The sequence below is a fragment of the Varroa jacobsoni genome, unplaced genomic scaffold (genome assembly GCF_002532875.2).
Source record: "Varroa jacobsoni isolate VJ856 unplaced genomic scaffold, vjacob_1.0 scaffold_1296, whole genome shotgun sequence".
NCBI lineage: Eukaryota > Metazoa > Arthropoda > Arachnida > Mesostigmata > Varroidae > Varroa > Varroa jacobsoni.
In genome coordinates, this window is record NW_019214198.1 from 126999 (window position 1) to 137928 (window position 10930).

Genomic DNA, 10930 nt, shown 5'->3' on the forward strand with positions numbered 1-10930 from the left:
ACGGTCGTCATAGGCCACCCCGACAATGAGTGCTTATTGCTTGTTAGAAAGTGGCTTTGCATTTCAAATTTCCTTATGCCTGTAAATAAAGCATAAGGTAGGTAGGCGCCTTAGGCGCAGAATTTTGTTGAGATCGACTTATGACGGATCAGCTAAACGTTAAGCCGCAGAACGCAACATCTAAAATCATTATCTAGGGGCGGTGGGCGTACATTCTTAATGTATCTAAAAAAATGTTTTAAAAGAGTTGTTATGGCCTTATTGTAAGGAAAATGGACCCCCACAAAGACTCACTTGGTTGCGATATAAAAAAGACATCTTAACGCGCTTGTCTTGGGTTTGAGTGTGATACATGACGAAACCTAGAGGGGTCTTCTTTTTATGCGAGTTTTTCAAGGGCAACAAACTACAATGGCGTACAGTACCGTTGCAATTCAACGGCTGTTAGAAAAGGCTGTGTCTTTCGTTCAAATAATAACGGTAGCCTATGCGCGAGTAAAAACGCTATCGATGCAAGTTATACCCAATACAAATTCTAGCGCAACGCGACTATCGCGTCTATTTCAACACGTCCTAACACAGAAACGGAAAAGTTTCAACAGGAATATGTGAGAATAGAGGGTGGACAGGCATAGTTGTAACAGTTTTATGTGTCCTTTCATTTTACATCTGCTTCTTGTTGTATGTCGTTCCTTTTATGTGATTCCGCACCAGCGTCGTCTGAACTGTGGACTTTTCATCTGTTACGTTAGTCGTGCTGCCTTCAGTGTCCAGGGGGCGGCAGCTATAAGGAGTGGAAGGCAAAATAACTAACATAGTTACTACATATTTGTTGGTTGTGTTTTTGTTAAAAAAAAACCACAACAACAAGAAGAAAAAGAGTGAAGAGAAAAGAGGAAAGATATTAGCTTTTTTTGAATACTATTAGACTGTACCAGAAAGGGTAGAAATGTATAATTACGATTATGAGAAAATCTACGTATAGTTATAACTTTAATTCGAATTTTTCGTTCGGATTAAATTTTGCCTCTTTCACTTCCGCTGCCCTTATAGTCCGCAACAGGAATAGTTGTGTTGAACGATTGTTGACGTTTTCATTTAGAAGCAACGTGATAGCTAGTAATTATAATAATTATTCCTATACGTAAAACTATTCCTAGACACTTCATTCAACCTTTTCGTTATCGAACAAACTATTCGAAATTAGTAAAGCTGCACACCTGAGATTGTGTGAAAATACTAAGCCTTCGTAGTAGATTATTTCAAACGATTTGTCTTATAGTTCTGCTTGGACGGCGTTTTTCCTACTTTAATAACGTTCACGACTCAACGTGAGCACTTCACAAGTGATAGCCGTCGTGACGTTTTACCAATAGGCCTTCATTAATTTTGTTCGATCGTTTCTTTAGACATTTTACAGGTAGCCGCTTCTATTCGGTATAACAATCACAGGTTGGTGATGTGATTATGGCCTGTTAGGAGCGAATTAAATACTCGCCAAAGCCTTATTTAGCAACCTACACAAGCTCCAGGCTGCGATCGTTTTCGATGAAAGCTAGAAAGCCACGTTGAGCTATGTTTCTATACCAGCATTCGTCTGTTAATCACACTTTGCGTTCGGGCACGCGCATAGGCCATCTGCTTCATCGACCGAGCAACGCTTTCCCTCACGATGGGTCACCGTTGAGCGGGCTATGCTTCCACGAATTTTTCTAAGCACCGCACATAAAAGCCAGTTAGTAAAGATGCAGATACTCAAAGTAATAATTAACAGTGCATTGAGCCCAAGAGAACGTATTTACTGTCTGTAAAATAGTGAACTCGTGAATCAATTATTATTACAAGAATTACTAAATAGAACACAGAGCAAATGTATGTTGCCTTAAGATACAGCTGATAATATCATGCCTTGCTAAAGCAAATGTTCCGTGAACTATTTCTTAGTGCACTACCTATGTGGAGTGTACTAAGGTACTATACGATACTACGATAAGTACTATATTCCCCCTAAATAGTGTGCTATTCATAGAAACACTGTATTCTTGTTTTTTTTTCGTTGAGTCACTCACGAACTATCGTTATGTCCACTAAATTCGTCGCCGATTATCGAAAAACCCTCGCCATAATAATCACAGCTAACTTGTGCCCCCCAGGATAAATGTTTCCTTGTTCCGCAATTGCAATCAGGCAAGATAACTACGTTTGATAAGTAATAATAATTTCATAACCTTATAAAGGCCGCTATATGGCCCTACCCTTTTATCGAAATCTATTTTTATTAATACGATTGCTTGCTATTGTTGTAAACTAATATGATTTACTGAATATGCACATGGAAAAAAAACGTATGTGAAGTAGTCTGGACGCATTATACATGGGAACAATATTTTAAGCACCCGCTATTTAGTCTGGGATGCCATGAAACTCAGGCGTATTGATAATCACATTTTCAATAACGATGGTTTTTGGCGATGGCGGGCGAACATTTTGGCTTGTGGAAATCCTTCGGTACTATAAAGTTTATCAGATCTTTCCACCGTTTTCACGACGCACTTATCCATCATCAAAAGGGGCCCAGACGATTCGAAAATTTTATTTTAGTGAATTCATTTGTCAAAGCTCTGAAATTTCTCGAAATCTGGCAATGGTAGTAAAAGAAACGTGAAGGATGAGTAATCCGGAATAATCCCTTTGTGCGAGAATAACCGCGATCGGTCTAACCCAAATGATTATCGACCCATAATTATTACAATTCCTCATGATGAACTTTTCGTAATGGCGTGCCAAAAACCAAATCTCAGCTTACGTGGAGCTCGCCCACTTGGCAGATGCTAATATAAATCCCATAAAGTCCGGCTAACTAAATTTGTTTGTTCTAATATAATAGGATTTATTGGCTGTACAGTCGAGGATGGCAACAGTGTTGCTTAGTGTTATCGACATTTGCAACATCTTTCATTTGTTGAATAATGTTATGTTAAAGATCTACATCTAATAGAATTATGCCAGGAAACGTCCTTTCTGACAAAGTCAAAGCTTTATAATTTTATTTCATATATTTTGTATCGAGAGCAACTTGCATTAACACGTACTTTTTTTTGGGTGGACAACAAGCAGAACCGTCTACGAACGTCTAAATTAGCAGTAGCCTAGAAAAATGTTATTCGAAGTAGTTTCCGATCCAGTTGACAGAAAACGTATTTCAAGTTATCCTTGGTGTCCTCTAGCCAGTTCAATCAAATGTCCAACAGCAGTCCTGGATGATTCATTCCTAAATTTTCTACTATGCACGTAATAGACATTTTGGGCACATTAGAACCAGAGCTCTGCTCGTCCCTGAAAGTAGATGACAAATTCAACTGTACGTTTGTGACCGAGGTTTATAATACATGATCCCTCTATGGCTTCGGGCATAAGGTAATATTTAATTTTAAAGCGTTCTCTAGCTACTATATTCTTACGTATACATGTAAATGTAACACGTTTGATAATATTAGTCATATTTCAATAATTTTGGAGGATCCGCATGGATTTTACTCGAATTTTTGATTCTATGACGGCATTCAACTTTTCAATAATGTCTCTGAATGGCCACTGCTATACTATATTTAGGTTGATAAAAAAAATCGAACCTGTATGTAACATGCCGTTCCAGTATTTAGCCCAAGCTTAATGGCCAGTAGTCACAGTTGCCGCGCAGAAAACATATGGCAGTCCAAGTTATTTAGTTTAATGCCACGCTATACATGTATGTTGTTTTCAAGCCGAACAACTGAGCAGCAAATGGCGTCTTGACAAGTATTTCGATTACATAAAGTAACGTTACATTACCTACATATATGATGATGATGATGATGAGAACGTATTTCTGCCTAGATATCAACTTTGAAGTTCATGTGGTTTCCATGAGAGCCATAGAATGCATCACTGGCAAGCGACTTAGTCCCACTTACCAATTAAAAAAGCTTTTAAACTTTAGAACTTATTCTGAGAAACGAAGTCCCAGTGAAGTTCTTATTTCTAGGCGCTTTGCTTTTGACTGCTTTCAACAAGTTTGTGTCACGCTCGGACATTGTCTACAGCGACCTATAGAAGCCTCACTCATGGACAAGCAACGAGGAGAGTCCGAACATCAATAAGTTATCTAATGGCTGTAAAAGAATTAAATTTCAGATGCCTGTTCAGAAACGGTTAGAGAATAAGTCCGGGAAACAAAAGCGCCCTGCTAACTTTTATTCAAGCGATAATTATAGTAATTAAGGTATATAAGGAATGCTGAAATTACTCGCTTAACGACACCGACATGGTGGCATATACCTAATACAAACGTACCGTATGGGCTGTTGAATTTGTTGACCCCAGTGAGACCCGGAGTGGCACGATGAGCCATTCGATATACTTTTACATTGTGTATAACTAGACATCGTATTATTAGGCTCTTTCTTTTACTTGTCATTTTTCTGAGTTTCACGCACACAGCTCCGACAATTTATCGGTATGTGATGAACGCGTAACTTGTCTTATCCTGAATGGCCTGCATTTCCTCGAAAAAGTCAGCAATATGACGATCAAAGCCAAATTACCGAAGTGTTGACTATAATAATGATAATAATAATAATAATAATAATAATACCTGAAATCTGTACTAGTTTGACTGCCTCTCCGTCAGCGACATGCGTTCGCTTCATTGCGATTTCCTGTTACGCAAAGTAAACCCAGACACCGTTTATTGACATAGACGTAAAATTACGTGTTGCGATTTTTTTGAGCGTTTGCCACAAACGCTGCGAAGAGAAATCGCTTGCTTACCAGATGGTGGTAATGTCTGTTCATCTCTTCTCTTTTATTTAGGGTACTATCAAAGATAAGATTTACCAGTCAAGCATATTCGGAAATTATCACCTTGCATGGTTATTAGTCAATATATATAAATATTTGCTCTTAGATCTAACAGTCTCTGTTTAATATATATATATATCACTTTCAATGAAAACAAGGCAATTCATAGCATATTGAGTATATTTTATTACTAGTTCCACTCCTTTAAATAAAACTGCTTATATCAATAATCGTATTCCTAGTATCTCGACTGAACCATTTTCACTTGTTCTAGCGTAGCAGGAAAGCAGCGACGACTTCATTATATGACGCAATTGATTTCCCATTTACTACTGGCAAGATCACTATAATGAATGACTCTTTTTAATGTTTTATTTAACAAACATATTTAAAGGAGAACTACGAAACTGATAGATACTTAGCCAGTAGCAAGTAGGCACCAATTAGCCGCCATGAATAAACCACAGAGAAACTTCACTATAACTTTCTTTTACACTAATAGTTGTAACAGAATACTTTGTGCTATACTTTATCACTGAAATATCGACACGTTACCGTGTAGTTTTAGCGCTTTTCCCATCGCGTGACCTTTATTATAGGTTCTGTTTGTGTACCGCCGCTTATGTACTATCGCTTAGTAGTAATATAAGCTATTCCTTCTTTTTCCATCTCCTGTTGCCATTTTTTTACTCTGTCAACTTCGTGTCGTAATCCTTCGATGCTTGTTCGTGGGTCCCTCCTTGGCAACGGTGGACATCGACACTGCATCCTTTTTTTCAGCATGTCTCCGATTTGCCCATCAAGTGTCTGACAACGGTTCGCATCTGTCGGATGGGTGGATAAAAACTCCGGGATTTTTTCCTGATTTTTTAACTCTCGTAACAATTCCATTTTTGCCCAGAAAGTGCTGCTATGTCGTACGTCAAAGCACGCCTTTGCAGCCAGTTCTAAACCAACCGTATCAGCTTCTGTCTCAAGCTTTCTTGAGTACGGCAGGTGCAGCATAAGAGCTACAATTTTATTAAATAACCAATGAGTTATGGCAGCTATGCCATCGGATGGCATTACCGCCCATATGACAGCCAATAAGAAGACTACGCATATGTCAACGAAATGCGCATAGGATATGTTCTCAGCACTATGGTTGAGGACGGCATGGGCCATCTCATGCGCTAAAATACAGCCGAGTTCGTCATCGTTTTGACAAAGCTCAAGCATTCCACGAAAGACGTAGATCTGTCCATTTGGTAGAACGAAGGCATTTTGTAAAGGGGAGTCGATCACCGAAACAGACCAATTTTTCTCATATATTTGGGGTAGGTCTCGATTACCCGCCAGAAGCTGCTCTGCAACAGACTTCATCCTACGTACGTAGGCATGGTTGATTGGAAAGAGATCTTTTCTCAAAGGCACTATCTCCATTTTATGTTGAAACTCGGTAAGTTTTGCCATTTGTTCATCACTGAATGCGATAAATCGTAAACGACCTGTAATTGGAGCTCGCTGTAGGTGGCTTATGTAGTAAAGGGACCCAAGGCCTCCTGTGAGGCTTAGGCCTAAGGCAATCTTTCCGCGATTTTCACGGAAGCGTTGAGCAAAGTAAGCACGCCTGTTGGGCGGCAGCGATTTCCACCACTTTCGGAAACCACGACCCGTGAATATGGCAAGACCCTTAGCTAACTGACGAGCTACCAATATGACCAAAGGGTGGAGATACCGCTGGGAATTTACGTGTACACCAAACGTTTGTCTGTGAAGCGCTTTTCGAAATAGCGGTCGAGATGAGAGATTATATTGTAGACGAGAAAATTGCCGCTTCACAGTTGACTGATGCGGCATTACAGCTGGAGTAAAACTGGAACGAAAGGCTACGAAGAGACTTTGACGCCACGTCATGGCTATTATTTGGCGTGAGGCTCGTACCGGTTAAGAAAAGCTAGAACGCCGAGTGCGTCACCGCAGCGTCTTAGAAAGGCTTTTCGACAGTCTAGCAATACGAAAGGTTAATTTGATCGTTTACTTGAATCTGGTTGTTCTGATCTGTTTCAAGAGAAGGGCAAGTAAATCAGGTGGAGTAGGAAAAACGAACTGGCCATACAATTTACCTGAAACGGAAGAGAAAGTACGTATCTGATGTTTTACGAATCAGCTAACAGAGTACTATATAAAAATCGTTATGTTTGCCGCTAGCCTTAGCAAACAAGTCTCTAGCCCCGTCTGAACTACACAAACTATATGGAAAACAAAATATTTTTATTAATATTAAAATATAGCATAAAAAGGAAGGTAAACGTTCGATCGAATTATGATAAAATCCATTGAAATGGCTCATATTTTCTAATTTATAGATTTCGTAGAAAACGTAAGCGAATTAAAGGACGATTTCCATACAGCCCAAGGTGTCATAGTTTCTATGAAGAGATAGAGAAGTAATTTTGGGTTGCTGATGTATCTCATTATAGATTACTTCCTATTTTCCTCACCAAAAAAAAAAAGTTTTTAAATAGTATTACTATATATTATTTTCACAACTATTATTAGTATGATATTCATCGAAGTCACACGATCTGAGGAGTTTGCTTCAGGCCATACTCAAATATTTAAGAGGCCGTCTCGTACGGATATACCATTGGTCACATTATCACAGAGTTAAGCTTCCATAACATGATACAGCCTAAATACACATTCCGAATTCTACATTCGCTATTATTATTAAGCTTAGGTTTCAGACTGCTGGCTCCCTCTAGCGTCAAATTCAGTGTGTCCATCTGCGTCCATTTGCACCTAAACCGCTTTCTACATCCTGAAAGTTAGTAAGCACGTTAACCCTGGACCGTCACAGGGAGACCGACATGCAGTGTATGTAACCTAGTATGTGGTAACTTCTAGAATCTTGCATTAAAAATTACCATGCCATGTAACACATGTGACACCATTAAACCGCTCAAATTTTTTGTCAGTACTACACCTATCCCTTACGACAACATTGGAAAGCTAAGGAAGAGTAGCGGCAGTTCCACTCCGTTGCGACTAAAAGGGAGTGCGTATAATGCGGTTCGTATTTCACACACATGGATCTACGGGAGACTCGTTTTGTACGTTTTACCATAAGTTTCTTAATGTCTGTTTTTAATTGTGCCACTGGTTTTAAGGTCTACGTACCAAAAATGTCCAAAATTTGTGTCGCTGTTATCGACACAGTCAAAGAGATGTGTACATTTTATTCTCTACTAAATAAAGATCAATTCAAGAACCGAAATTTTTCTTACCGTTTCCGAAATCTTTCGCCTGCACCTCATCAACGGAACTGTTCCGCGTTATGTTTCGTTGCTACATTCTCTCTAGTTGATACCCTTGTTTATCTCTTAAAGAAGTTTACACTTGTGACGAAAATTAATTCTATCGACGAGTTGTTGTGGGTAGCAGGTGCAAATTTAACTACGACATGTAAAGCACGAATTGTTATTAAATATCCATAGATTGAGCTTGGTGATCGTTAAAATTCGTGAGTTACACGTGCGTTCCAATTCGCCACCGTACGGTTTTGCACAGCAGCCGCTCCAAACAACGGAACGAAGAGGCCATTCGTAGTTGTCTATGCTTCAAATATCGAGGATGCGCGCATAGCCTGCGCGTCCGAAAATTTCAGACTACCCCTGCGGAGAGATGGTATTATCGAAGCGTGTGGGTTGATATAATAAAGCCATTACCACAAGGGTGGAACGTCCTTTAAGAAAACTGGGCGAAGATAACGTTTGGAAATGATTTAGAACAAAAGCCGATCACTGACAAATTATTGAAGCAAATGGTAATAGCGAATCGACTAGCGATTTCTGGAATACGTGTGTAAAGGCAAATAATTAATGCAAGTGAACAGTCAACGAGAAGAAGCAAAAGGTTGTAAGAGAGACCGAATCATTTTGGGCATTATGCTTCGATCAGCAATCTATAGTTACTGCTGGATCAAGAAAGTGTCGAAAAAAGTACCGCAGTTCGACTTTGGTCGGTTAAAGGCCTACTCGTGACCGCGTTTGTGGCGCCGCACTCATTGCTATGCACAAGCCAAATTTCAATATATTCAAAACATGTGTTTTTGCAAGCATTATGTAAGTTACTGTCGAGTGTTTGTTGTTTCTTTGGATAACGAATATGAAATGTTAAACAGCGTATATGTTTTCCTGAATTAACATAGAAATTAAGTGCTGCCGAAGGCTTTTGAAACTATCTTAGTTGGTAACAAGTACACGAGTACCACGAACGGTTTTGTGGCAGACAAAAGGCTTCTAAAAATAACCCTGGTCTTGGACGATCTGTCACAGCGCATAATTCTCAAGGATTATCGCATCAACATGTTAGACAGTACGAAGAAAAAGTAAACATCCTATCCGCATCGGTCCTGTCGGACCATTTGCAGGCGAAAAGACTTATAGTAAGAATGGGGGTAAAGGATTTGAACTTAAAAAAAATAGGGTCATTAACAATTCAGTACCAGGAAAAACTTAATACAGCTAAGGATCAGCCGGATTCTGACAAAAACTTGACAGTTTCCTCATTCACCAAGGCCCCCTGGAATGTGATATTGTCCTTTTTCCAAACCTTGAGAAAAAGCTTTAGAACAACCAATGAAATATAACAAAATTAAAAGGTCTACTCCTACGACTGAGTCTGAAAACAAAAACAATGGTATAGGTTTTAAATGATTTGATGGGGATTATTTCGTGGGGGCCAGCTGGAATTTTAGACATAGACAGGTTGGTACAAAAGATAGCTTTTAATACACTTTTAATGCAATAACATAAGCTTCGTAGTTCGGTTAGCACTATTTACCAATAGTTCGACCGAAATCCTAACAAATTGTTAAAATCGTCGACTACTGACTGATTTTGGAATAATGTCCTACACGAAATGTTTCCTATATCCTGGATTCCTTGTACAAATCGACACAAGTTTTTTGACCCAGTTTAGCACAGTACCAGCGACGATGTATTTATTTGAGGCTATGATCACTTACTAACAAAGTATTGGAAAATCTTTGCTAAAATGGTAGAAATTTGTTTGCCTTGTTACGAATTACTGCGCAGCAACAACATAATATAAATATTGCCATACGTGTAAGTAAATACAGCACAAACTGTCAGGCCAAAGTGAGTCGATTGCACATTCGTGATCACCAAACTAAACAATAAACTGGAGAAAAAAACAGGAAATTCTAGCTTGAACATAAGAAATATCGTATAGGTTAAGACTTTGTGTTTTGAATATTTGCCCTGTATTGTATAAACATAATTTTTTCCAATATTTTTACATGATTGTTCATTTGCTGTGACGCTTGAAGAGACTCAATTGAATTTTCAAGGACGCGATTTAGTCACTCCTTAGTCGCATCTCATTAGATGACTAATTGTTACGGCATTAAACGCAGGTGAACTCGCATGTTATACGCGTATCGAAATGTTTCAGCAGTTGCTATATATTATATTAGTAAGTGTTGAACACAATGGCAGAAAATACAAGTTAAAGGTAACGCAACTTTTATTTAAAATAAATGCCAATAAAACTTACATTCGAGAAAACAAATCGAGGAAATCATGATCATATGTTGAAAACTTCAAAGTTCCTCCCATAAGGAGGCGGCCATGTCTGTTTATGCCCGCGGAGTCGTCTTATTTGAAATATTGGCGTCTGTTCGACCTAGCGGACCTTCAGATAGAAACGCACCTTTGAAGTAACTGATATTAGAAACGTATTTACGAAAAAAAATCATTCTTATGATTAATATTTGCAAACTACCATTTACCTACACAAATTTCAGTTTTCCCGATCGTGTTTTTCTGTCTTCATCGTTGCAGTAGCATTTAGGCATCTCGCAACTGTGTCATTGGGATAATTATCTAGCGTGTACATTGAACGGTCGTTACCTGCGAAACTATTTTATATGTTTTTTTACCTGAATGAGCGGTGCTGTGCAGCTGTATGAGCATCAATCTAAAAACGCATGTGAGAGTCCCGCATTAAATACTGTCGAAGATGGTAATTGTGATTTTGGCATACCGCAGCAGAATTAGTGCAAAAAAGCAGTATGAGACAGCGG

General features: G+C 38.8%; 1 protein-coding gene across 2 annotated transcripts; it reads right to left on the reverse strand.

The window, feature by feature from the left end:
• Positions 1-5001: 5001 nt before the first annotated feature.
• LOC111268517 (metalloendopeptidase OMA1, mitochondrial) lies at positions 5002-10520 on the reverse strand. 2 transcript variants are annotated; one of them, XM_022847541.2, is made up of 3 exons: positions 10402-10520; positions 8109-8495; positions 5002-6944 (listed from the first exon to the last, which is right to left on the reverse strand). In XM_022847541.2, the coding sequence occupies exon 3, from the start codon at positions 6733-6735 to the stop codon at positions 5467-5469; it is 1269 nt and encodes a 422-aa protein (XP_022703276.1). In that variant the 5' UTR covers positions 6736-6944; positions 8109-8495; positions 10402-10520; the 3' UTR covers positions 5002-5466. The 2 variants fall into 2 exon arrangements, with proteins under 2 accessions (XP_022703276.1, XP_022703277.1); XM_022847542.2 differs by lacking the exon at positions 8109-8495.
• Between the last annotated feature and the right edge of the window lie 410 nt (positions 10521-10930).